The sequence below is a fragment of the Acytostelium subglobosum genome (assembly GCF_000787575.1).
Source record: "Acytostelium subglobosum LB1 DNA, scaffold: scaffold5, whole genome shotgun sequence".
NCBI lineage: Eukaryota > Evosea > Eumycetozoa > Acytosteliales > Acytosteliaceae > Acytostelium > Acytostelium subglobosum.
The window spans coordinates 54354-80433 of record NW_012236527.1 but is presented as its reverse complement, the minus strand read 5'-3'; the positions used below and the strand labels follow the sequence as shown (position 1 = coordinate 80433).

Below are 26080 nucleotides of genomic sequence, written 5' to 3'. Positions count from 1 at the left end.
ACATGGACAGTGTCGACTGGTGTTGGAGCAAAGGGACGTCTTCAAATAGACTACCACCACTACTAACTAGTAGTATCCAGTGTTGCTCTGGATTGGATGGTTGTGTTGTGCCAACAAAGGTGGCGCCTGTGCGTTATTGTTGCTGTTCTGGTTGGTCAACAACGGTGAAGATGTATTGTTATTGAGACTGGCGTTGTGTTGATTGATGAGTTGAGGTGATTGAAGCTGCTGCTGCTGCTGGTTATTCGATGATGGTGTTGTGGTTGTGGAGGTGGTGGATGTGGTGTTGTTGTTTGAGTACGGACTGTACATGTTTTGGATGGTCAACAGATTGTTGTTGATTTGGTTGACGTTGTTGTTGAGAAGCGATGGTGGAAACTGGGGTGGAGGAGGCGGGAAGTTGGAGTCCTTGGAGACGCTTCCCCAAACGTTCTTGAGCATCTCCATGTTGGCAAAGTCGTATCGAGTCGAGTAATGTACACGCACGAGAAGCATTGCCTCTTGTCGTGGCGTGAGGATGGCCGAGAGAGCGGCGTGCGTGTCCTCCATGAGGGTACGCTGCTTGACAAAGTTCTTTTTCAGGTGCTCCAGCTTCCTGGTGAACTCGAGTATCTCGGAGATGTCGACGGCGTTGGTATCGGCAATCGTGTTGTTGATGGGCTGCGGCATTGGCGCGTCAGTGATCGACAGGTTGGCTGCGAACGACTTGTTGAGACGCTCGTTGGTGGGGAACACCATCACCTTGCTCAGGTAAAACTCCTTGATGGAGCGATCCAAACGCTCACGTTCGTTTCGCAACTCAATGTCAGCCTTCCAGTGATTGGAGCGCAGTTGCTTGATGGCCTGAGCCTGCTCCTCTGTGATCTGTGCCTCCTGCATGTACTTGAGCCACCAGCCATCCGAGGATGGCCCACTGATCGATGAGATCATCGGGTTCTCAAGTGACGGCACGTAGCCCATGGCAGCCAGCTTGGCCTGTGTGTATGGATGCACCATCTTCTCGACCTCGCGCTCAATGATGCTGTGTCGCTTCTCGATGGACAGATGAAAGAGTTGCAGCAGATAGATGAGCGATCGGTCGTCGTTCTTCTTGATGGCCACATCCAGCTGGATGATGATCTGCTTGGCTTCCATCATCATTGTGATGAAGGCAGGGTCGGGCTTCATGATCTCGAGACCACCGCCCTTCTTCAAGTTGAGGTTCTCCTTCTTTAGCTGGTCATTCTCGAGTGCCAACACAGCCAACTTCTCCTCTATATCGCGGATGTACTCCTTCTTTCTCTGTCTATAGTTCCTGCTCGCCAGATTCTGATTAGCCCTACTCCTATTCTTCTTTCGCTCTCTATCTGAATCCGAGTCACTATCATCAGGCTCATTCTTAATATCCAACTGTTGTTGTTGTTGTTGTTGCTGTTGCATCTGTTGTTGTAATTGTAATTGTTGTTGTTGTTGTTGTTGTTGTAATAGTTGTTGCTGTTGATTCTTCTTGGTCATCCTCAAATGCGCAGTTTATATATGAGTATTTGTAAATCTATAAAATATATATTACTTGTTGAAGCCTGTATGACTATATATGTGTATGTTTGTATGTATGACTAATTGAACATGAAGTATATATCAGGTTTGTTTTTGATACCCCTGATATATCGACTATATTAATATATATCTAACTAAGTAACTAAGTAACTAAAGATAGAGAATGTTAAAGAGTGTTATTGGTTAGTATAAGGATAAAGAGATGATTGTATAATTGCTACAGATGCATGAATGAATGTGATAAATGAATGAATGTGGTTGTGAGTGGTGGGTGCGGAGAGAAGAGTGAGTTGAGTGCCAAGTTGAACTGCAACTAACAAACAATACTGTGGACAATCTGTGTGTTGTTGTCAGGAAAATAAAATAAGTGTTGTCGCGCACAGAAACAACCACTACTTTAGTAGTGGCCCGCGGGCTTTGACTTGGGCTACAGAACGAAATAACCTTCCACACGATGTGTGTGAATGGTGTTCGAATGGATGCATGGATTGACAAGTTGTTGTTGTTGTTGTTATTGGTTCTGTCATGTGGGGGTGGTAAGTCTACACCAGGCCTAGGTGTATACTAGTTGTGGGCCCTGACATATCTATTATTGTTTAACCGGTCCAATATCATTTTTTATGTTGGCAAAGGGGAAAAGAGGAGCAAAAGAGAGAGAGGATAGAGAAAAAGAAAGGATAGTTGATGGTGATGTTGATGATGTTGATGATGTGACCCACATTTGCTGTAGTGTGTAAACAATACAATGGTATAAGAAACTAAAGTATATGAATGAAAGAATAAGGAATAGTATTGTAGTTTGTAGTAGAAGTTGTTAAGTGGTTGTTGGGGAGGGCTTATTCTTTCTTCAACAGTTTTTTTTTTGTTTTAAATTAATTAATCGTTTGAAAAGGAGTTGTTTGACTACCCTGGGGGCCATTCGAATGAAGGTGAGCCCTCCGAAACACCCTGAGAGCGTGGACATTCAACTATAACACCAACACCTAAGCCCCCTACAGGTATACACATAGGCCTTACAAACAACTCAAACTAAATTGGGCGATTTCTTGACCCAACGAACTCCTAAAATAGATGGAAGTCTGTTCTTACATTAATGAATGAATCTAGATTGGTTGATAGATGATGAATGAGGAGGAGGAACGATGATGATGGTGATTGATATCTATGTGTGTGTAAAGTAAGAGTTTGTTTATATTTGTTTATGTTTGTCAATGACGGGTCAGCATTGATAGATGTAATTGAATGTGTTAATAGTTGATTAAATAATGCTAATACTGGTGGACTGGTATGATCGTGGTCGTATGGATTCATCTATCCCAGGCGTTTTAGAACGATGGAACAAAATAGGCGGGCCATCTGGAGTGGGTGCGATGAATCATTGTTTCAAACAGGTGCTTTTGGCCCCCAAAGCGCACAGATCCACTGTGACCTAATCAGTTCGTCGTCAATGTCATTGTAACCACATGATGTGATCATGGCGACTTTGTTTACATACAATGTTGTTCACGACCATTGATGAACCGTCGGCAAGCAAAGTAATGGTCGTCGTAAGTCCAACCAATTCATTACATTTCTTACTAATATACTTGGCGATGCACGTACTACTACAGACCTAAATACTTGGGTCAAGGACAATAACGACCAACAACAAACAAAGAATAAGGTAATTGTTACTGAGAGGAGGAAGTCGTTAATAGATTAGTCTATTCGAAACCAAAGGTACAGGTAGTCAAGAGAGGAGAGGATGAGAGTCATGGATCAAAGGTCAACTTTAGTTGTTGACCATGAGGTGACGCGACAAACAAATAATCCATACATTGTCCAAGTCACTGTGACTACTCCTAACCTCTCCTCTTCTAAAGGACACCTTTTTGGGTTTGTTTATTCAGATGCATTACGTATGGAGATGATTGGATTGATTGCCCGAGGGGCGAGCCAACACCCCTCACTGATTCACACCTGTGCCCCTCTCGGGTTTACTTTGTGTGTCCACATGCAGTGGTGCATCAAAGTAATACAGAGTTGTGTATGTATGTGTGTCCACATAACTTTGTTTGTGTGTGTGTGTGTTTGTGTGTATCTCGATAATGCTGGAAGTGGAGTGAGTGTGGTTGTATGTCTGAGTGTGGGATAGTGTGTATGTGGGAACTCTGGTTCCAGTGAGAGAAGACAATATCAGCAAGAGTTGTTGATTGTTAGAGTCAAGTAATAGTAGGAGTGAAAGAGATAGAGATAGAGAGTGAGAGAGTGAGTATTGGGTCAAAGTCCACCATTGATATTATTGCATAACAGCTAATACACCATAATCAATCAATAACAACAACAACAACAACAACATCAATCATCACTCTCAGTGTTCATACCCGATCACCAAACTACTACAACTACTATCTCAATCAATTGATTTATATATATGTATTACATTTGATCTCTAATCATATAAATTTAAGGTCGATTTAATCAAACATCAGAGTGGTCAATATTATAATATTGCAATCAATCAACAACACAGTGACCAAGTCAACAATCAAACAAATCAATTAATCAATCAATCAATCAACATTGACATAGTCAATAACATCAGTACTTCTTTATTAGTATTTGAATAATCATTCAAATTTCATTTAGATTACTTGTCCACTGCTTGTTCCTCATAGTTTAGGTATGTGTAATTGTAGACAATCCCCCAGGCCATTGAAACCCCATGGCTCAGCCCATCACCACAATGTCTAACAGCTTCCCTACTTCCCATTTTTTCATTTCTTTCCAAAACGGGTGGTACGATATTAAAAAGTGGCTGAACATCTTCCATTTATTCATTCATTCACAAATCAAACATACAAATTTTTACAACGTCACACACACACACACACACACACAACCTATCTACAAATAATAGATATATTCATTGTTTCATTGCCTCCAGTCGGAGTTGCAGCAGTTGTCCATCATCAACAACATACACTATACTACATAAACAAACAAACAAACAAACAAACAAACAAACAAATAACAAACAACAAACAAACAGAATATTAACAGCCCAATACAATGATAATAATATCTTCGTAATCACTTATCAACCTATCTTATCACTTTACTTCAACTATTTTATTTATCCCCTCCTTTATTCCTTCTTCCCCTTCACTTATTTGTATATACAAAACTCTAATGATAATCCATTTGTAAATAATATTTAATTATAAATACTATACGTATTGGTCAGTCGCCTGGTACAAGTTGGACTGTTCACTCTTGTCGGTGCAGAGCGCAGCAAAGGCAGCAGCAGTAGAGGTCGCAGCGAGAGCAGCAGCTTTGTGACAAGACAGAGTTAACATCCATCTTGTCCCATCTTCATCATCATCTTCACCCCATCACATCGATCATCCCATCCAACTACAACAACAACTTCATTCCTTCCGTTCATACATTCAACTACAAACTCAGTTGTAATAATGGTATCAATTGCTCCAACTCCATTTTCCCTATTGCCTGGGGAACAAAGCAAACTCTACAAATCCCCAAGACCCTCAAGACTCAATGGATGTCCAACAAGTTCATCTTTTGTATTTGAGCAGTCAACTTCTACTTTGGCAAACAACAACAACAACAATGATACTACCCAAGCATCTTCCATGTCCTCCACTGGCAATTGTACTATCCCCAATGTGAACAACAACCAGCTACCACAACAAAAATCCCCAACTACCTCAACGACAACAACAACATCCGCTCTATCTCAATCTGATAAAGACCATTCAACTTTGAACCAATGCTCAGTAGGTCCAAAGATTTCAAGGAACCATTATCACCATCATCACTCCCACAACCATCACCATCAGCATCAACATCAACTCAATGTTCTACGCTCCTACGAGAAGCAACTATCCCTAATCGAAAAGGCAGATAGTGGTCTCCGAAAGCACAGTCCCGTCCTGTCCGTTGGCGAAGGCCTTGGTGGCAGCGTCTACTTCCTCAAGTCCCGTACCGGTTCCAAGTTGGCCGTGTTCAAGCCCAAGGACGAGGAGAATGGACATGCCCAAACGTCCTCCGCTGGCCTCAAGAGTGGAACGATCAAGGGCGAGGGTGTCTACAAGGAGGTCGCAGCCTACCTCTTTGACCAACGACACAACAACTTCTTCAACGTGCCAACGACTGCCTTGGTCGAGGTGTACCATCCCACCTGGAGAAAGAATGGCCAACAAGTCAAGAAGATTGGATCGCTTCAGCAATTCGTCGAGTTTGAGGATTCCGCCGAGGAGGTTGGATACACCATGTTCCCAAAGACGGACGTTCACCGAATTGGTCTCTTGGACTGTTTGCTGTTCAACTGCGATCGCCACTCTGGCAACATCCTGGTCGCCTACAACGAGGAGGACCAGCTCCATCTAGTGCCCATCGATCACAGCCTCTGTCTACCAAGTTCCAACTCGCTCTCGGACGCCCTCTTTGACTGGATCTACTTCCCCCAGTCCAAGGCACCCTTTGATGAGGAGACCCGCAAGCAGATACTAGCCATTGACATTGATTCTGATATCCGTTACTTCAAGAGTGCTCTACCCGAGCTCCGTGTACAGTGTCTGGAGACACTAAAGCTAACCACCACCTTTGTCCAAAAGGCCATTCAGAAGGACCTGACCCTCCATCAGATTGGCAAGCTCATGTCCCGTACTGATCCCAAGACTCCATCCGGCCTCGAGTCTATCCTTCAGGACATCACCCGTCGCGGTCACAGAATATCCCTGTCCAATCAATCGTTCTGGATTGAGTATGAGAAGCAAGTCAATTCATTGTTGGACGACTGTCAGACCAAGCAATAAATAATTGTAATTCTGTGAGCTCGTTACCATCATGACCCACTTCTCCAGACTTATTCATGAGTTCATAATTGACACTTTATTTCTCATTGATTCAATCTACATGTAGATACATTAACAACAAGTTATGTCAACTATTGGAGGATGTCATTGTGGCAACATCTCATATAGAATGGGATGGGAGCCTGCAGAAGCTTTGGATGGTGGAGTTGCCGCTAGAGAATGTTCTTGCAGCTTTTGTAAGATGGTTGGAGCAGCCTGGACATCGTGCACTGCAGGATCATTGGCTATCCTAATCAAGGATGAGCAGCTTACGAATAGATATCAACAGGGTACATTGACTGCAGACTTCCTTCTTTGTAGACACTGTGGTGTGTGTCCTACTGCCCTGTCATCCATCGATGGCAACCTTTATGCTGTGGTCAATGTCAATACATTCAAACAATGGAAGGATCAACAGGGTGTCGACGCACCTGGTCCTCTAATATGGCGCACACCACTGGCTATCGACAATGAACCAGTTGACTCTAGGCTCGAAAGAAGAAAGAGGAATTGGATCGGAAAGGTGACTATCAACCAAATGATTCAGTGGAAGTGGTAATAAAGCTCAGTCTCCAGAGTTCCAGAGTTTATTGCTATTGTTGTTGTTGTTGTTGTAGTTCGAGTTGTTTGGCGAGTAGCTCCTTCGGATCGAACAATATGTTTGATTGGTGATGCTCACCTGTTTCAAAGTATCGCATAGCATCTTGTAATGTTACATTGATAAATGATGCATCTCGAAGAATATGATGGTTTTGTTGTTCTTGTTCGTTCTGTGTATCATTGTTGTTGTCACCCAACAACTGACTATTAATATCATTAGTTGATGATGACCTTGACCGACTTGTTACCACGTCATCATCAATAAAGATATCTTTGTTGCCAACTGTTGATGCCAATACAATCTGATGGAATGACCTCATTGTGTCCTCGATGTTGGTGGCGATCGTCTCTGTGTCGGTGTAACGATCCTTCAACTTGCACAGGAAGCTAAGATGGTCGCGTCCCTGCCGATACTCTGGCGTCTTCTCCGGTTGCTTCAGCACGGCCATACGTTTGTCGTCAAAGTCAAACAGAAAGGAGGTGTGATGGACGAAGCGCGAGCGAGACAGAGCTTGTGCATTGCCACCAAACTTGTGGTGGCCAAACGAGTAGTCGTGCTCCATGAGAGAGAAGTCTGGGTGATCGCGGAAGACATTGCGGTAGAATGTCTCGCTCCACTTCATGATGTTGCGCGGTGCTTTCGTGTCGATGCCCTGTGCCGCCAGCCAATCGTTGTCCATAATGAACGAGGTGAATAGTGAGTGCTCGTCGACAATGACCGTGCCACCGCCAGTGAATCGCTTCATAATGGGCACGTTCATGTCAGCTGCCTTTTGTAGATGGACGAGTCTATCGGGTTTGCCCGAGATGCCCATCACGACGATAGGCTCTGGTGTGCCCTGATTGATGATCAACCAGTTGCCAGCATTCTTTGACCTGTATATTGACTCCTCTATCTGCAACTGTTTAAATATAGGGAAGTTACGTAGTCTTAATAAATGGATAGGTTTCATTGTTGTGGATGGTCAATAGTAAGCTTTGGATACTGTCGTCTGTTTTGTCAATCTATCGTGTTCATCATCAATTTCAAATAAGATTCCTGCATGTGTGTGATTGGGGTGGACAACCCAAATCAGGACCCATCAAGCCAACTTTTTTTTTGAATTGATTAACAAACCAAAGGACACCATCATTGTAAAACCACCTTCAGTATCAATCATACCTTGAATCAGTACCATTTATTCTCTACAACTAATATATATATATCTATATATAAATACCAACAACAACTTGTATAAAAATGTCAGCAAACCTTGGACCATGTAAAAAGTGTGGAGTTAGAGTGTACCAGCTCGAAGGAGTCACTGCTGCCAAATCATGCTGGCACAGAACTTGTTTCAAGTGTAAAGTTGATCAAGATGGATGGATGGATGGATGGACGAAGAAGAGAGTGATGAGTAGAGGATGAGGAGGAGTATGTGATTGAAGATCATTGAATAAAGATCACATAAGTCTAACATTTATGACATTTGACCTTAATTTTTTAGGCGAGACTTGTGGATGGCAGTTAACTTTGACCAACTACAAGAGTATCAATGATAAGATTTACTGCAAGAATCACTATCCAGTCACTGGATTTGGAACTGACCACGTTGTTGGTACCACTACCACTCACAGCATCGGTGTTGCTAACGCTGTTAGTAAGTGCCCAATCAATCATACATGGAATGAATGAGTGAATGACACAAACTCACACAATCACAAATCTATGAATAGATGCACCAAAGTTGGACACTGTTAACGATCAAGTCAGAGGAGATGTTGGAAAGACACAGGTTGGAATGGACAGTATGCACATTGCCAAGGGAGTGTCTGCACCAAAGTTGGATGTAGTCAATGATCAGATCAGAGGTGATGCTGGAAAGACCCAGGTTGGATTGGACAGCATTCAAATCTCAAAGTCAGTCAATGCACCAAAGTTGGACGTTATCAACGATCAGATCAGAGGTGATGCCGGTAAGACTGGCGTCGGTTTGGACAGCATCAGTATCCAAAAGGGTCTCGACGCACCAAAGCAAGCACCAGTCATGCACCAAGTGCGTGCTGCCGACTCATAAAGTCCACCGCCCACCACATGATCACAGAGGGATGGGATACCTCTCAATCATGATTTGTACTAAGTAAACAAACAAATAACCATCCAATAAATAAGTATTGTTATTGGAACTACATCTCCTTCCTGCTCAGGTGATGTGTTGGATCAACTTGGCCCGAAATGATCAAAAGTGTGTGTTTATTACTAAAAATCAGCTGATGGAGTGGGGACAACATCACTTGATGTTCATCAGTTCACAAGACACTTTATAAACTATTCCTTATCATACATATACATACATATACAACACATAATAACAAGATGAACAACATTGGAAAGATTGCTAGATGTGCCACACAACAACTTGGCGCTAGGTCATTCACCACATCGGCCACACCTTATGTCTTGCCAGACTTGCCCTATGACTTTGGCGCTTTGGAGCCAGTGATCTCTGGTGACATCATGAAGCTGCACCACCAGATGCATCACAAGGCTTACGTCACCAACTTCAACGCTTCACTCGAGAAGTACCAGGCATGTGAGGCTGCCAAGGACATTGCTGGCATGATTGCCCTCCAGCCCGCACTCAGGTTCAACGGTGGTGGTCACATCAACCACAGCATCTTCTGGACCAACCTTGCACCAAAGAACCAACAAGGTGGTGTTGCTCCAACCGGTCCATTGGCTGAGGCTATCAACAAGCAATGGGGGTAAGTAGTAGGAGATATCGAGGGAGTCGTATTACCGGTAACAAGTTGCTAACTCTGCTCACAAACACACAGTTCATTGGAGAAGTTCATTGAGACATTCAGTGCACAGACTGTTGCCATTCAGGGATCTGGTTGGGGTTGGCTTGGATACTGCCACACCACTGGCAGACTCGTCACTCAGACCTGTGCCAACCAGGATCCACTTCTTGGAGTCACTCCATTGTTGGGCATTGACGTCTGGGAGCACGCCTACTACCTCCAATACAAGAACGTCAGAGCCGCCTACGTCAAGGGCATCTGGGAGATTGTCAACTGGAGCAATGTTGCTGAGAGATACAAGAAGGCTTCGTCCAAGTAAGCCCGCTAGATCCAGACTATGTCGTCTTCGTCTTGCCCTCTTAGTCAATAACACAAACATACACAAGTTAGTTAGTTTAAACATTGTTTACTTATTAACAAAGGTGCCAAATGGTCAGGTGATCGATAGCGATCACAGTGTTTATTTGGTAGTGTCCATGTAGCTGTTGATCACTTCTATCCAGCCATGATCATCACAGTGACCGTCGTGCACGTGATGTAGATGTCCATCGACCAAAAAGTCATAATGGACACTGCCATCCTCTGCGTGATGAGGCACCATCTCATGTCCACACTCAAGGGAGTGAGTGGTGCCGTCGGGATGATGCTGACAGACAAACTGTGGCGTACAGATCACTGGATTCACATCGGACATCTCAATGCTGTGATCGTCGATGTGGTCCTGGTGCACCGAGTGCAAGTGGCGATCGTGCAAGAAGTCGATATGGTCGTCGTGAGCGATCGCTGTGTGTCCACATCCTGCGCCATGCTTATGAGGATGATGTCCTTGATGCACCTTGTGAGTCTTTAGATGCTTCTTCAAGTCTGCCTGTCTAATGAATCGTTTGGTACATCCTTCGCAGTCACATACATAAGGTTTCTCACCAGTGTGTATCCTCTCTGTTCAATGGAGATGGTTAGAGAATTGATCGATTGATTGATTGATTCAGACACCAACAACAACATACCATGTAGACGTAGATCAGAGTTCCTAGCGAACTTCTTATGACACCCGGGGAATGAACAAGTGTAGGGTTTCTCACCAGTGTGCGAACGAAGATGTACCTTTAGGTCATACTTCCTGGCGAATCCTTTGCCACATCCTTCATGTGTACAGATGAATGGTTTAGAGCCATTATGCTCGTTCAAATGTCGTTTGAGACTTGATAGTGATGCGAATGATCGTCCGCAACCTGGATGTGTACAAGAGAATTGTCCATTCTGTGGAGATGAGGAGAGTTAGTCAACTGTGTCTTTGAATGTCTCGGGGGTCCAACATACCTCATCCGAAGAGTCTTGTAGAAGAATGGACTCTTTGGGTTGTGTAGATGAGGTGGACATCTGAGTTTGGAGGTAGGACGAGTTTGGTGGGGAGTTGGAGTCGACAAGGCCAGCCAAGTGAGGCGAGATGCTGTTGGTGGGAGGTGTCGATGATGGGGAGTCACTGGACGGTATGATGTTGAAACCAAGTGTAACGCCGGTAGATGTAATCGATGTGGCCAATGGTGTTGATGGTGTAGCAGGTGATCGATGAGTCTGTGGCGGAGTATGAGGGAATGCCATAGGGGCATTGCCTATATTCAGTATACTAGTTTGATGTTGCTGATGTTGGTGTTGATGTTGGTGTAGTTGGTGTTGATGCTGTTCATTGTTGTTGTTATTGTTGTTATTGATATTGAGCTGTGCGATTGAGGGATCACTAGTATCATTCATTATCTTTCCATTGCCATTGACATAAACTGATTGATCGAATGTATATCCAGATATATCTATGGGACTTGTTCCATTCAAAGTTGATCCATTTAGTTGTCTTCTTTGTTGTTGATGCTGTTGTTGTTGTTGTTGTTGTTGTTGTTGTTGTTGTTGTTGTGGAACCTGTTGTGTAGGATACATTGAGCTCATGAGCAATGGTGATGATGACGTTCCATCATATATATGTTGTTGTTGCTGTTGTTGTTGTTGTTGATGTTGTTGTTGTACAAGTTGTTGTGACTGTGAAAGTGTCTGTTGTTGTTGCTGCTGTTGTTGCTGTTGCTGTTGTAGATGCTGTTGTTGTAGTTGTTGATGTAGTTGATGTTGACGTTGAGTGTGATTACAAGTGGCATCGTGATGATGTAGGAATGATTGAAAGTAATAGTTCCATGCCTGTAGCAGTAGGTCATTATAGTTTGATGAATTGAGTCTTGTCTGCATCTTTGCCTCCTTTGAGAAGAGATCAGCTGACTTTGTCAACCCCTTCATACATAGATAGTCATAGATGGCCTCAGTGAGTCTCCTGTTGAATGTTGTCGACAATGATGTATGTTAGATGACAACCATGGTTTATTGATATTATTGATTCGACGAAATACACTACCTCTCACTTGTATCCATTTTCTGTGTTAGATAGCTGTTATTATTATTTTAATTGTTATTAGTGTTATATATACATATACAGTTAGAGTTATATAAAGAGTATACTCGACCGTATCTTCGTCGTTAACAATCGAATGGAATGTTCGAACAACTTTATTGTTCTGTTGGGAAAAGCGTCACTAAATTTTAAAAATCAACCAAAAATCATCTGGATCGATCGAACATTCATTGTGATTATTGTTGTAGGGTGGACCAATGAATATTTAACTAAACCAGAAAATAGTACTACTTCAAGATATCTATGTGATATCATACAAGTACTATAATAACCAACCAACAATTGAGAAATATTTATCTATTATCTTTCATGCAAACAACAATCAACTAATCTCTCAATATGGCTTTGATGCTTTCATTGCCAACCCACATAGTTAATTGGGTGGTCTTTGCCAATAATTTCAAATAAAGGGTACACCCCTTGATTGTTTGTTGTTGGTTGGCAAACAGACTCAACTTTCAATCAGTCAGTAATTCATTCAGTTACTTGTATATGTATCTAAACAAATAAATATAAATATAATAATGTCGTCAACAGGAAACTTGAAATCACACTTTGAAAAGGTAACATAGTTCCAAAATGATGGTCCCCATCACCTCATTTTGTACCAACCATTTCCATTCATACAACGATAATTAGGAGATACAGAAAGCAAATGAACCAGCTGGTTCCAAGGACAGGGTTTGGACTCCACACTCTGATGATGGATACCACAGACAGACTGCAATGAAGCCATCAAAGTCACCACCTCCCAAGAAGACCATCTCACAGTTGCCATAAGAAAACATAAGATAGATAGATAGGTAGATTAGGGTAGGAATGATTGTCCGACCATGGCGTGCCGTCCTGGGAATAGATGGCAAGCCATTCTTGAAGCCTCCAAAATAAATTGTATCTGTACTGTACACACTCACACCTTTCTTATCTTTTTTCATTGTGATCAAACACGCCATCACCCCTTTTTTTTTTCAGCCACAGTGGATATTTTTTACAATGCAGGCAACACAAGTACAAACCGACACCCAGTCAGTGCGAATGTGTATGAGAGACTCTGCTTGTCCACCCCTAGTCCTAGGACGGCCTCATTCTCTTTCATCTTCTTATTATTAAAGTGTAATACAAATATATATATATATATTTAGATATACATACATACATACAACATTAGAATGAAGTTAATATTAACTATTCTCGTGGTTCTTGCTTTGGTTGCCGGTTTCACTCAGGGCAAGGTCAGCAAGGGACACCTCAAGACAAAGAACAACTGGGCCTTCCTTGACAAGTTCTGTTTCAGTAACAGCGGTATGTTAACACTATATATATATATATATTGGTTTGATTTGGTGTTGGTGATGATAATCTGAGGGAGGAGTTACTAACATATATAATTGTGTTTACTACATACAGGTCCTGGTACATTGACCTTTACTGGATCATCGAGTCAATCGATTATGTTGTACTTGTATGATGACCAGGTTGGCTCCTTCCCCACTGTGTACAAGTCACACATGAATTGCACGGAGAGGACTACATTGGGACCACACATCTACTCAATGACACCAATTCTCGATGGCAAGACTCCAGTGTCATCCTACCCAGAGGATGACACCCGTCCACATTACTGGTATGTAGTGGCTGCCGACTGCTCATCCACCAATGGAATGGATTTGGAGTACAAGCTCGAGTTTTACAACACTGGCAACATTTGGAAGCACCAGTTCTCTGCCGACGATCAAGGCCTCGAGCAAATGTACCTCACCTACTTCTGGTTCTTCCTCGTGTTGGCTATCTTTAGCTGCTACTGCGGCTACATGCTGATGAGAACTCACTCCTACCACCCAATCGTCAAGTTATTGACGATCACCGTGCTGCTCGAGTTCCTGTCAATCTTCATCTTGCTCTGCCACTATGGCTCCTACTCACACAACGGTGTCGGTGGTCCAGGTGCCCGCGGCGTCGGTGAGATCATCGATTTGGCCGCCCAGCTGACCTTCATTCTCCTCATCATCCTTCTCGCCAAGGGCTGGGCCATCTCTCGCACCAACCTCGACGACAAGGTGATCATCCTCGGAGTGATGGGTGTGTTGTCTGCTCTCTACCTGATCATGTTCATTTGGTACAAGGCTGGACAGGACGCAGCGTCCACTGTTTACATGTACGACACCGTCCCAGGCATTATCTTGCTGGTGTGCCGTTCGTTGGCGATGCTCTGGTTCATGTGGTGCGGTTACAACACCTACATGGAGGAGAACAACCCCGCCAAGCGTCAGTTCTACATGTTCTTTGGCATTGCCTTTGTTATCTGGTTCATCTCGCTGCCATTCATCTGCATCGTTGCCTCTGCCGTCGACCCATGGATCCGTCAAAGGACCGTGTTGGCTTTCTACGTCACCTTCAACTTTATTGCCATGACCGGTATGTCCATCCTTCTCTCGCCATACAAGGCTGGTGACTTCCTGTCCATCTCCACCACTGCATCTGGTGAGGCTGGTTCCCTTCCCTACGAGTCAATTTAATTGAACAACTACAACAACACAGTGTACTTGTAATATTGTTACGACTACTGTTGCTGCTGTACACACTTTACAATCATAACCTCCTTAAGTTCATACAACTAATGATTTGTAATAACATATACATAAACAAACAAAACAAATATCTCTCTCTCTCTTCTGTTTATTTATTTGTTTGAAAGTAACCAGTGTTTGTAGCCCACAACTTGAGAGATTCAGATGAGCTACCCCTCTTTCGATGTTCAAGTTTGAACTCACTCACCAACAAGCAAGAGTTGTTTGTCAACTCATCATCCCTCATTCACACTCAATCAATCTTAATCACTCACTATTATTATTACATAAAGGGAGAGATAGACGATAGTTAGTAAACTAGTATTTAAATATTTCAGGTCGATAGATAGATAGAAAGATAGTTAGATAGATAGATAGAATAGTGATATAGAGAGTGGAGGAGGATGGTAAAATATCATTTTGAAGGTTTGGACGATAGAAGAGTCCAGGAGAGTAGGAATAGATATGGAGCAAATACATTGCCACCAGTAAAGGTGGAGACATTCTTTGAGAAGTTAAAGGGCAACTTTGAAGATCCACTCATTCATATTCTATGCGTGGCGTTGGTAATCACTCTGTTACTGGCCTACTTTGGCTATGCAGAGTGGTTCGAAGGCTTTGGTATAGCAAGTGCCGTGTTTCTAGCCACGTTCGTATCTACATACTCAGAGTACAAGAATGAGAACAGCTTCCAGGAGCTACAGGAGAAGGCATCAAGAATCAAATGCAACGTCTTTAGAAATGGAAATCATATGCAGAGCATCTATGCCTTTGATGCTGTCGTCGGTGACTACATACTGTTGCAGGCGGGTGACAAGATACCGGCCGATGGCAAGCTGGTGGCAGGAGAGTTGTTTGTCAACCAGTCATCACTCAATGGAGAGTCAGCTCTCGAGAAGAAGACAGTCGCACCCGTATCTTATCAGCCAGCAAACAAAAACAACTTCCTCGATCACCATCTCTGCTTCCGTGGCAGTGTCGTAGAGGATGGCGAAGGTGTGCTCCTTGTCGACTCTGTTGGCTCATCAACAATCTATGGTGAGCTGGCTGTCGAGTTGTCCAAAGCAGACGAGCGAGAGTCCCCTCTACAGATCAAGCTTGGCAATCTCGCCGACAACATCTCCACGCTTGGTTATATTGGCGCATGCTTCATTGTCATCTCTTTCCTCTTCAAACAGGTGATCATGGACAACCACTACGCCTGGGATGAGATCAAGACGTACGTTGCCAACTACCCTATGGTGCTTCGCGATGTAGTCAACTCTGTTACACTGGCAATCATTATCATTGTGGTGGCCGTGCCCGAAGGTCTACCAATGATGATAGCCATTGTACTGTCACTCAACATGCGCAAACTACTCAAAGCCAAGGTGCTGGTCCGCAAGCTACTCGGCATTGAGACCGCTGGCTCGTTGGACATCTTGTTTGTTGACAAGACTGGAACGATTACCAAAGGACAGTTCATACCGAGGACGTTCGTCAGTGGTGCCGGTTCAACCTACAAGGGATTTGCACAGATACCTACGGAGCTCCGCGACGTACTATCCTTTGCGGTCAGAGAGTCAACGTCGTCAGTGATTGATGAGGATGCTCAGATCGTTGGTGGTAACGCCTCTGACAAAGCATTGCTACAGTTCTTGGACAAGCCATCATTGATGAAGGACTTTGGTGTGGAGATCATCAAGGAGGTGCTCTTCCATTCAGAGCGCAAATACTCTGCTGCACATCTCCGTGTACCATTCCAAGGTGGACGATCTGGTAAGCCTCCAACTGGTATTCTTAGGTATGTTTGGTTGTTGGCAAAGTGTACCCTTTGAACACATTGGAATTAACCACGACCACTGCACATTAACAGATGCTCTTCAAAAGCCAATGAGCAATTTGAGATCACATGTCTAAAGGGTGCACCAGAGATCGTCATCAATCATTGCAAGATGCACTTTAATCAGGATGGAAATATTGAACCAATTCCAAACATTGACGGATTCTTGTTGGAGATCAACAGACTCTCAGAGCAGGGAATCAGAGTGATCGCTGTGGCTGTTTCAAAGGAGCCGCTGACAGAGACAGAGAAGTTGCCAAACAACTTGATTCTGGTCGGTGTCGTTGGTGTATACGACGAGATACGTGAGGAGTCGCGACCAGCCATCGCCATGGCCACACGTGCTGGCATTCAAGTGGTGATGATCACTGGAGACAAGCGAGAGACTGCCATTGCAGTGGCACACCAGATTGGTTTGATTGCCCCTGGCGAGGAACATATCCCTGGCGCGGTTATCACATCACTCGACCTACAGCACGTGTCTGACGATCGACTGAAGGAGATGATTCCACATCTGCGTGTGGTGGCTAGAGCACTGCCTCGCGACAAGACCCGATTCGTCAACGTAGCTCAATCTCTTCACAAGGTGGTCGGTATGACTGGTGACGGTGTCAATGACAGTGCAGCACTCAAGCATGCCGATGTTGGATTCGCCATGGGCAGTGGCAGCGAGGTCTCCAAGGAGGCCGCTGACATTGTTATCTTGGACGACAACTTTGCATCAATCACACAGGCCGTGCTCTATGGCCGAACGATCTACAAGTCGATCCAAAAGTTCATTGTCTTCCAATCTACCATCAATGTTGCATCGACACTAATCGTATTCCTTGGACCATTCATGGGAATTGACTTCCCACTCACACTGATCCAATTGCTATGGGTCAACCTTGTGATGGACACTCTTGCCGCTCTAGCATTTGGAGGTGAACCCGCACTCGATAGATACATGAAGGATAGACCAATCAAGAGAGATCAGAATATCATTACACCAAGGTGAGTTGTTCAGTAGGCAGTCATTTCCCCCCCAATCATACATACTTACTCTAATAATCACCTCTTCCAGAATGTGGACATCAATCCTAAGTGGTGGTCCATTCATTTGGGCAATGTCGATACTATTCTTGACGAATGATAATGTGGAAGCATTCTTTACACGCGAAGGAGTACCATCAGAGCCAGTGTTCCTGACGGCATTCTTTGCATTCTTTATCTTCTTGGCAGTGATCAATGCATTCAACGTGAGGACACACCGTATGAATCTCTTTGAGAACCTGCTAGAGAATAAGGGCTTCATATTCGTGGTGGTCTTTATCTTTGTTGTTCAGATAGTCTTTACCTACATTGGCGGACGTGTTCTACGTACGGTTGGCCTCAACCTGACCGAGTGGGCCACCATCATCTTTGCCTCTCTACTCATCATCCCCTTTGATCTCCTCCGAAAGTCATTGACCCAGTTTTTTCTTCACAGCTCATCATCAAGAGCAAAGCGAGAGTAAAGTAAAGATGGTATGATCAATCAATTGATCAATTTATAATGTTACACTAAATAAGCATATCTGGTTGGAATCCAAGTTCGGACTGGATTGGGAGGTGATGTTAGTGATCACTCTGTTGTTGATGGAATATTTGGATTACAGTAATTACCATTAGCTTTACAAATCCAGTGATAAAGTCCTTTGAAAAGTGCTTGAGGATGACCAAGGGTATAACATCGTCCAACTCATCCTCATCCAACTTCATAAAGCCTTGTTCCTCAGCCGATCGTTGCATCAAATCAAAGAAACTTCTAAAGTCTCCACCATAATAGTTCTTAATTGACAATATCTTGATTGATGACATAATGTTGTTAGTAAGAGTGATGTTAATATGTAATATTGACCACTACTTACTTGGTACATTTTCTTGATTGCATCACTTGTCAAGAATAATGTGTCTGGATGATGTTTGAATGATTGGATGTAGCTTGGATTCTCTGTGAACAGTTTGGAGAACCATTCAACAAAGACATCGGAACCCTCTGGCTTTGATATCTCATTCCACATCTTTAGGGTACAATAGGCTTGGAACTTTGATTGAAAGTCATCCTTGCCACCATTCTGTTGTAGCTGTGTGGCGTACAGCCTTGTGAACTCTAATATATCGCACTCGTAGAACCTCCCCGTCAGACGACGATCAATCGCAAACAAAGTCCCCAGATGGCTGGTATCGATCGTACATTCTCTAGGTGGTTGCATCTCTAGAAGTTCATCCAGTACCTGCAGTCAAGTTCAGTCAGTCAGTAAGTGACAAGGTCATTGGTGGTGTCAACAACAACAACATAATACATACTATATATGACTTATCATTCTTATTGACTCGTTTATACTCATCTGATATACCCGACTCTACATTTCCCATTTGTCTCTAAAAGTACTACAGTTGCTTGCAGTCACTCATTATCTCTATATTATTGGATTCGTTGCTTCAGAGACAAAATATTGTCAACTTGAAACAGAACTAATCTATTTCACATTCACGATCAAACATTATTATTATCTGAACATGAACACCATCACACTGTAGTTGTACTACTAATAATAAAGTCATAAACATACAATACATATATTTACATATATTACACTTCAGACATCTTTTCAATTATCATATATTATAGCGGCTAAATATATATAAAGAAAGAGAACAATGAACAGCATATTTCAAACATTACTTGCGGTTGCAATGGTGCTGGCATTGATGAGCTTTGGTAAGTATTGAACAGTCTCTAGACAATAGAGGTCAAGAGTTCAATTCAACTGATTCGTATCATATCCCTTTTGACAACAACAACAACTAGGATGGTTTGTAATGTGGAAGATGTATCTATCAAAGTATGAGTTTGTCAGAGAGTTGTTAGGCTATAAGAAGGAGTTCAAGCCAAAGCCAAAAGGAAAGAGGACTGCCCCTGTCAAGCTAAGCTTTGTAAGTATCACAAAAGCACTGCCGCCTGTTGTTGTCCAACAACACTAACTTTAAATAACATCAACAACATTCCATTAATAATAATATTATTTCACAGGATGACGACACAGGTATAAAACAACAATGAACAACATTACATAATTATTACTTTGGATTGTGTCTGAATATGGAATATCTTTGTATATAAGGTAAAGTTAAATGAATAAGAATTAATTTAAATTGATTTATCCATTCAATTTCAAGGTGAGTGGGTCAAAGGCGATTGAGGGGGCTGATGCTGCAAGATCCCAGGGAATCTGGTGAATGGGTGCACAGACACAACTTCACATACACATACACACACACACACACACACTCATAGACACAGAAACACTTAGATGTGTGACAGTTACACTCAGAGAAGAACCAACAATGTTGTTGGGTTTGAAAGGAGACAATAAGTTAAGATAGTAGTTTCAAAACAAATCACTCATTTACTACAATCAATAATTAGACCACAATAATAACAATTAACATTAACTGTAAATATTAATAATAATAATAATTTGTATGTATTTTAAAAAGATAGTTAGACATAGACACACAGTACCGTTACTTTGTAGTTTGTCCCATCACACCACATACACCAACAACAATCAATAATATTTTCCCTCCATTGATTCAAATCAATACCCACCTTTTCTTTCCCTTACTACAATCAATCCACTCCACTTCCTTTTAAACATAGTACCTTGGGTCAATAAGAGCAGCACAGCAACACCACAACACCAACAACAAGCTCAGTAACATACACTTGAATGGAAATTTCCAACGCATGTGTTTAAAGAGATAAATCCACAGGAGCTATTATCATATCATTTCGCAACAACTCTGCTCACACATAACACACATTCTCACTAAATCGCTCACTCAATCACTCATTTGATCACTAATACATTCAATCACTCACTCATCACAACCACCACTACCATTAACACAATCGACATCATCATCACCACCATACTGATTAATGCGCGCGCTCCTTTATTCAGCCAACCAACCATCAATCCAACCCACCACCCTCAACCAATTTAAATTACCCTGCTAACAAACACCGTTCTCACCTTCTTCTCTCTACCTGTCCTGGATATTACTACTTTGATCCAGTCAGTAATACACATAATAGAACAAATAACAATCCAACAACATCAACAACTATAGTAAGCACACAACTTAGAAATAGAATAATCAACCTTTATTTATATATATATATATAACATTGTAAATACTCTTTCTATATTTGTATATAATTAATTATTTGTATCATTTACCTATCTTTGTACATAAATACATACACTGACAAACAATCTTAGTTTGTAATAATAATAATAATATAATATATATAAATATACTACTCTATTAAACCCAAACACAAAACATGGACAACAACACTTGCGACAACAACCAACTCATCATTAATGAACCCCCAAGATTCGGATTGGAATCAAGACCAAAGGCTGGAAAGGATGTCAACACCAGGAAGTTGAAGGAACAGATAAAAATCAAACAACAGGTCATCAACGAGAAGGCGAGAAAGGAAGAAGAGAAGAGACTTAAGAAGCAACCTGTCAAGGAAGAGAAGAAACAACCTGTACCAACGACCGCCACGGCCAAGGCTACGCTTCTCCATGCCAAACCATCCCTTGTCTATGGCAATGACATTGACCGTGCTGCCTTCACTCCCCAGAGCCAGGACTTTGATGAGAATGAGGATGCCAACGCTGAGGAGATCTTCTCCTGTAAGCAGACCAAGAATGGATTCCAAGATGATGTCCTCCTCTCCTTTAACCCACAGGAGAGATTCGAGATCCAAATGGCCATCGAAGAGTCAATCAAGGACATTGTCCAGTCCACCGCTCCAGTGGACAAGGTGGTCCAAGAGATGGAGGAGGACTTTGTCTTTTGCGAAGAGCCAAGTGAACAGTCGGTCATCCACCACAAGAACAGCGAGCTCAACTCTACCGATATCGAATGTTGGGAGTTGGTCGATGAATCATCGTCAAACTTGGTGAATCTCATCACTACTCCCTACTTCCGCCTTGACAGGGAATTCCCTTCCTTGCTCCCCTCTAATGCTCATCTGTACAGAATCAATGACACCAACCCATGGAACAGAAGCAAGATGTTGATTGACGCTATCTCTCAACAGTCTTGATCGACCCTGTCCCTTCAATCCCCTCCCCAGCTCCCCACCGATCCGATCCCATCACTCCCCCTTTTTACCATCAGCGCCCACCGGCAGGCCGTCTTCCCAGCCACTCCCCTTTTCCCCCCGCTCCACCACCAAACCAACAGCATATAGCAGCAGAGTAGTATACCCAACACTCATGGTCCATCAGTTGATGGACACACCAAACAAATATATAATAGATTGAATGAAACAACTACAACACCAAATAAATAATTATGATATAGAAAGGAATGATGATTATGATGTGATTAAGTGTCGACCACTTCGTTGTTGTTGTTGTTTAATGCTGACCACTGAACTCAATCTGATGTTCAGAATGGTGAGAAGGAGTTGCCTTGTGATCGCCAAGCTTTGTCCATTTCTTCCAGAAGAGTAGATCGCTAATACCACTGACACCCATCATAACCATTGCGGCAAGACTGAAGGGTATCATTGAGAGGATCCATACTCCATATCCCCACTTCTCCACTGCGAATCCCAAGAAGAAGCCAGAGAATCCACTGGCCACGTACTGGAACATTGTTAGCAATCCTGCCATCAGTGCTGCGTTTCTAGTTGCACCCATATCAAGTAATGCTGTGATACCTGTTGTTTGAATGGTTGGACGTGTTAGTCTCTCTGTGGGCAAGTTTAGACGTCTTCAGACTACGTACTCAGGACATTGTTTGTTCCAAACATGATGATCATTAGGGAGTAGAGGATGATGACGATGAAGGCAGGGTTGGTTGCAAAATAGACTGATACGATTAGGACATTCATAAGCATGAAGAATATCAGAAGAGATGGTGCACGCTTCGAGTTAAACACATAGTCTGATAAGATGCCACAGAATATACCTCCTGTCATGGCTCCAATCGATACACCTGCAGTACATATAGCCAACAAAGCATCACTGACATTATCTCCAAATTTCTGTTGATGGTAGTAGTGACTTTGGGTCAGTATCGATGCCTATCAAGGTAGCTCCTTCTCCACTCAATGGTACTTACAACTTTCAGGAATGGGATGTACCATGATATTATTCCCTCCTTTATCCATCCAATGCAAAAGAGTGATGCAGAGTTTAGGATGTTCTCTTTGCTTAGTATTGGCTGAAGGTTCTCCTTCTTTAAGACCTCACTTGCCATCTCTTTAAACACTGATTTGAATGTTCTCCTGACCTTTGGAGTGGATGCACCATCGTCCGCGCCATCGATATCCTGGATGTTTCCATAGTCGCTCAACACAACTCCTACCTCTAGTTCGTCATGGTGGTCATCTTGATCCATATAACCCAATTCTGAGTTGTTGTGATGCTCATCAGAGCCATCGTGTGTGTCATCATGTATGGTGACCTTGCTGTTGGACGACTGCAAGTCATGGACATGGGTTACCATGTGCTCAGACTCTGTCAGATCGATACTGACCCATCCAGCCTTGGCCGGTGTCTCTTGGACAATAAAGAAGGATGCCATGCCAGATATAACCAACAGGATACCTGGTAGGATGAACAGGGAGTTCCACGGCAGGGGTGATGCCAGAATACCACCTCCAACGTTCAGTGTAAAGAAGTAGGCCGTGGCGAGCACTGCGCTGAATATACCTCCGAATACGCCAAGCTCTGATCTCCTGTACCATGTCGAGTTGATCTTACTCACTGATCCAGTGGCGAATGACTGCATCAAAAAGTTTAGACCGTTCATGAAACCAAAGAGTAGGGTCGGTGGTACAGTCTTGAGTATGGGGCTGTCGTGTCCGATCAAAGCCAGTCCAAGTGTGACGTTGGTGATGCCAGAGCCGAGGACACCAAGCACCACGCAAGGCTTTGGACCAAAGTAGTCGCCAAGAGAACCTGTGAAAGGGCTGAACAGGGCGTAGGTCCAGTAGCCGATGGTCATAATCCAACCATACTCCACCTTTGTAATGAACTCTGTGCCATTGGATTGTTTGGCCTCTAGTAGCAAATAGAACTAATGAGGTACGTAGAGGTGATCAGCATTCCATGTCCGTGGTGACGTCATGGGTGATGATGAATGATGTTGCCTACGTTATATCTTCCAATGTACATTGCCGAGTAGGACAGTCCCAATGAGAACCAGTTTGCAAATCGACGCACCCTATATTTCAGACTCAGTGGTCTCTGTGGGTTGTTCCTCAGTATGTCCACAAGAATACATGCTATAATCAGCAATATTACTGTATGTGTGTGTGTGTGTCCGTCTGTCAGTGTCGTCTTCCCAGTGTATTGTCGTTTTGATCAGAGGGCACATGACGATCACCTACCAAATACCGTCAGTACGATTGATATTATGTCCATCTTTCCATTCAACCTATATATATAAGTTATATATAATATTATATGTATAAAGCGTATTATACACTACACCTCATCCTGATACCAGCGACACCGAGGAATTGAAAGTGATCATAATTAACGCAACAGTTCTTCGATATCTTGGCCAAACAAACATTTAAATGGTGCAATTGTATGATTGGGGCGCGGCCAACCCACATTTGGACTCTAGTGATGCCTCCCCACCCACGGGAACGCCAACTTTTCACCATCATCCGAAGGTCTCGCCCGAATTCATTCATACATCCGATGTTATAAGTGCCCAGGCCAGGGTATGTTCAAGAACACATCGAACAACAAGCGAGAGAGATAAGAAACAAATACACACAATGACCTACTTTTGTTGATTTATTTGTGACATTATTGATGGATCTTCAATTGGATTGAACCAATAGGATGGGTCTGCTTCGATCTCTTCGGCCATCTTCTTTACACGATTCATCTTATCGCCAAAAGCCATGTCATATTGATAGGCGGTCACCGTGGTCAGGCCAACCAATGGAGGGATGGCAGCCTCTGGTACCGGCTTACCTCTGAGCTTTGCAGCAATCAGACCCAGGTATCCCAGTGCGCACACACCAGCAAACCAGTATGTTCTCTCTTTGGTAATGGCGACTTGAAGAGCGATCTGTTTCTTCATCATCCTATCTTGAAGTTTCAATTGGTTTGCCAACTATTCATGAATGATGACGTTCAAATTATTTATTAATTAGTATGATTACAACTAATGTACACAATGAGTAAGTGATAAATACCTGTTTAGACTGCATCTCTGCCTGCATCTCCTTCTGGTTGGCAGCCATTCTGTCTGGTATAGAGCTAATGTTTCCCATTATGATTAGTTATTGTATATGTTAATTATTGTTATAATTATATTTATAATTGATAAGATTGATTTGTATTATTGATTGCTGCATGAATGATTATTAATAGTAATGATCAACACAACTACTTTGAACTTGAAAGACAAGTGTAACCAGTTACATTGGAGGTCAAGAGACTCTGTCTTTTGAATCGATGCTTCACCCACCACCCACCAATAGATTGATTCCTTGGCTTGTTGGGGGATCAGCACTGTGCTGTAACCCTGGCGAGATAATGACACTCTCTGTCTGTTGACCAATGTCCAAGTATTATTATTATTAAAGTTGTAGATGCGCAATGATGATTGTATTAGTTGCATAATAATGTGTCAGGGTGGGCACCGTTAGCTTTATTCACTAGTAGTAGTAGGTAGTAGAGGTACCAACATGCCATGATCAAGAGTATCTGGGATTATATATATGATGATGTTGTGACGTGATTACATTACTGTCTTCTTTCTTTGTTGGTAATTGTCATTATTGGTCATTCAACAATCTACTGTTGATGATGATGACATTGGTGTCTATGTTGTTTTTTGCTACTGGCTGGCTGGCTATTTGTTGATGGCCCTTGTGTACGTGCGTCGCTCCTTCTCTAACTCTATCTATCTCTATCTCTATCTAATTAATCATACATCCAAATACAGTTGCAATACAGAACATTGATTTGTTCTCCCATCTGAATGAGCTATTGTTGTCCGTGTTACTATCCCATAGACATGAGCTCGCAGTGTGGAATCCTGCTCCAACCTTTTGTAGTATGGTGCAGGTGACGATATATTTGTAGGGCTTGTTGAGCTCTTGTAGTTTCTTGAGAGATGTCTCTATTACGCTTGCTGTCCACTGTGGTACCTTGCTGTGTTGATACTGAGCATTCTGGATGGTTGTTTCAACTGCCTCCTTCAGGATGCCTAATACATCCTCTACAGAGAACTGTTCAGCACTGTTTGTTGGTTGTGTGGTGCTGCCTTTGTCCTGGAGTTATCGTGTAAGTTTGTTATTCATTCTTCATTCATTCATTCATTCAATCAATCATTCATTGTTACTCAACATCTACATACTGTTGTCATATTGAAT

The 26080-nt window shown here is 42.8% G+C and overlaps 15 protein-coding genes across 15 annotated transcripts; 9 read left to right on the top strand and 6 right to left on the bottom strand.

The window, feature by feature from the left end:
* Positions 1-66: 66 nt before the first annotated feature.
* SAMD00019534_027960 (hypothetical protein) lies at positions 67-1494 on the bottom strand (the record flags this gene model as incomplete). Its single annotated transcript, XM_012900929.1, has 1 exon — positions 67-1494. The coding sequence occupies one exon, from the start codon at positions 1492-1494 to the stop codon at positions 67-69; it is 1428 nt and encodes a 475-aa protein (XP_012756383.1).
* A 2861-nt stretch (positions 1495-4355) lies between these two features.
* SAMD00019534_027950 (hypothetical protein) lies at positions 4356-6353 on the top strand (the record flags this gene model as incomplete). The annotated part of the gene is made up of 2 exons (XM_012900928.1): positions 4356-4733; positions 5811-6353. Coding segments are annotated over 2 exons (921 nt in total), but the record flags the coding sequence as incomplete, so codon positions are not given.
* Positions 6354-6480: 127 nt separating this feature from the next.
* SAMD00019534_027940 (hypothetical protein) lies at positions 6481-6951 on the top strand (the record flags this gene model as incomplete). Its single annotated transcript, XM_012900927.1, has 1 exon — positions 6481-6951. A coding segment is annotated over one exon (471 nt), but the record flags the coding sequence as incomplete, so codon positions are not given.
* Positions 6952-6994: 43 nt separating this feature from the next.
* Positions 6995-7960, bottom strand: SAMD00019534_027930 (hypothetical protein; the record flags this gene model as incomplete). The annotated part of the gene is made up of 1 exon (XM_012900926.1): positions 6995-7960. A coding segment is annotated over one exon (966 nt), but the record flags the coding sequence as incomplete, so codon positions are not given.
* Positions 7961-8235: 275 nt separating this feature from the next.
* SAMD00019534_027920 (hypothetical protein) lies at positions 8236-9049 on the top strand (the record flags this gene model as incomplete). Its single annotated transcript, XM_012900925.1, has 3 exons — positions 8236-8338; positions 8483-8635; positions 8712-9049. Coding segments are annotated over 3 exons (594 nt in total), but the record flags the coding sequence as incomplete, so codon positions are not given.
* A 302-nt stretch (positions 9050-9351) lies between these two features.
* SAMD00019534_027910 (hypothetical protein) lies at positions 9352-10098 on the top strand (the record flags this gene model as incomplete). The annotated part of the gene is made up of 2 exons (XM_012900924.1): positions 9352-9740; positions 9813-10098. The coding sequence occupies 2 exons, from the start codon at positions 9352-9354 to the stop codon at positions 10096-10098; spliced, it is 675 nt and encodes a 224-aa protein (XP_012756378.1).
* A 141-nt stretch (positions 10099-10239) lies between these two features.
* Positions 10240-12059, bottom strand: SAMD00019534_027900 (hypothetical protein; the record flags this gene model as incomplete). Its single annotated transcript, XM_012900923.1, has 3 exons — positions 10240-10718; positions 10787-11039; positions 11100-12059. 3 exons carry the CDS (start codon positions 12057-12059, stop codon positions 10240-10242), a joined length of 1692 nt encoding a protein of 563 aa, XP_012756377.1.
* Positions 12060-12755: 696 nt separating this feature from the next.
* SAMD00019534_027890 (hypothetical protein) lies at positions 12756-13008 on the top strand (the record flags this gene model as incomplete). The annotated part of the gene is made up of 2 exons (XM_012900922.1): positions 12756-12794; positions 12871-13008. Coding segments are annotated over 2 exons (177 nt in total), but the record flags the coding sequence as incomplete, so codon positions are not given.
* A 392-nt stretch (positions 13009-13400) lies between these two features.
* On the top strand, positions 13401-14747 carry SAMD00019534_027880 (hypothetical protein; the record flags this gene model as incomplete). Its single annotated transcript, XM_012900921.1, has 2 exons — positions 13401-13533; positions 13639-14747. 2 exons carry the CDS (start codon positions 13401-13403, stop codon positions 14745-14747), a joined length of 1242 nt encoding a protein of 413 aa, XP_012756375.1.
* Positions 14748-15202: 455 nt separating this feature from the next.
* On the top strand, positions 15203-18116 carry SAMD00019534_027870 (hypothetical protein; the record flags this gene model as incomplete). Its single annotated transcript, XM_012900920.1, has 3 exons — positions 15203-16581; positions 16654-17613; positions 17684-18116. 3 exons carry the CDS (start codon positions 15203-15205, stop codon positions 18114-18116), a joined length of 2772 nt encoding a protein of 923 aa, XP_012756374.1.
* A 49-nt stretch (positions 18117-18165) lies between these two features.
* SAMD00019534_027860 (hypothetical protein) lies at positions 18166-19017 on the bottom strand (the record flags this gene model as incomplete). The annotated part of the gene is made up of 4 exons (XM_012900919.1): positions 18166-18198; positions 18265-18444; positions 18510-18875; positions 18949-19017. Coding segments are annotated over 4 exons (648 nt in total), but the record flags the coding sequence as incomplete, so codon positions are not given.
* Positions 19018-19338: 321 nt separating this feature from the next.
* On the top strand, positions 19339-19705 carry SAMD00019534_027850 (hypothetical protein; the record flags this gene model as incomplete). The annotated part of the gene is made up of 3 exons (XM_012900918.1): positions 19339-19363; positions 19454-19578; positions 19676-19705. 3 exons carry the CDS (start codon positions 19339-19341, stop codon positions 19703-19705), a joined length of 180 nt encoding a protein of 59 aa, XP_012756372.1.
* Positions 19706-20995: 1290 nt separating this feature from the next.
* Positions 20996-21772, top strand: SAMD00019534_027840 (hypothetical protein; the record flags this gene model as incomplete). The annotated part of the gene is made up of 1 exon (XM_012900917.1): positions 20996-21772. The coding sequence occupies one exon, from the start codon at positions 20996-20998 to the stop codon at positions 21770-21772; it is 777 nt and encodes a 258-aa protein (XP_012756371.1).
* A 316-nt stretch (positions 21773-22088) lies between these two features.
* SAMD00019534_027830 (hypothetical protein) lies at positions 22089-24973 on the bottom strand (the record flags this gene model as incomplete). The annotated part of the gene is made up of 7 exons (XM_012900916.1): positions 22089-22393; positions 22462-22720; positions 22798-23757; positions 23835-23983; positions 24071-24117; positions 24479-24813; positions 24896-24973. 7 exons carry the CDS (start codon positions 24971-24973, stop codon positions 22089-22091), a joined length of 2133 nt encoding a protein of 710 aa, XP_012756370.1.
* A 654-nt stretch (positions 24974-25627) lies between these two features.
* Positions 25628-26073, bottom strand: SAMD00019534_027820 (hypothetical protein; the record flags this gene model as incomplete). The annotated part of the gene is made up of 2 exons (XM_012900915.1): positions 25628-25978; positions 26065-26073. Coding segments are annotated over 2 exons (360 nt in total), but the record flags the coding sequence as incomplete, so codon positions are not given.
* Positions 26074-26080: the final 7 nt, after the last annotated feature.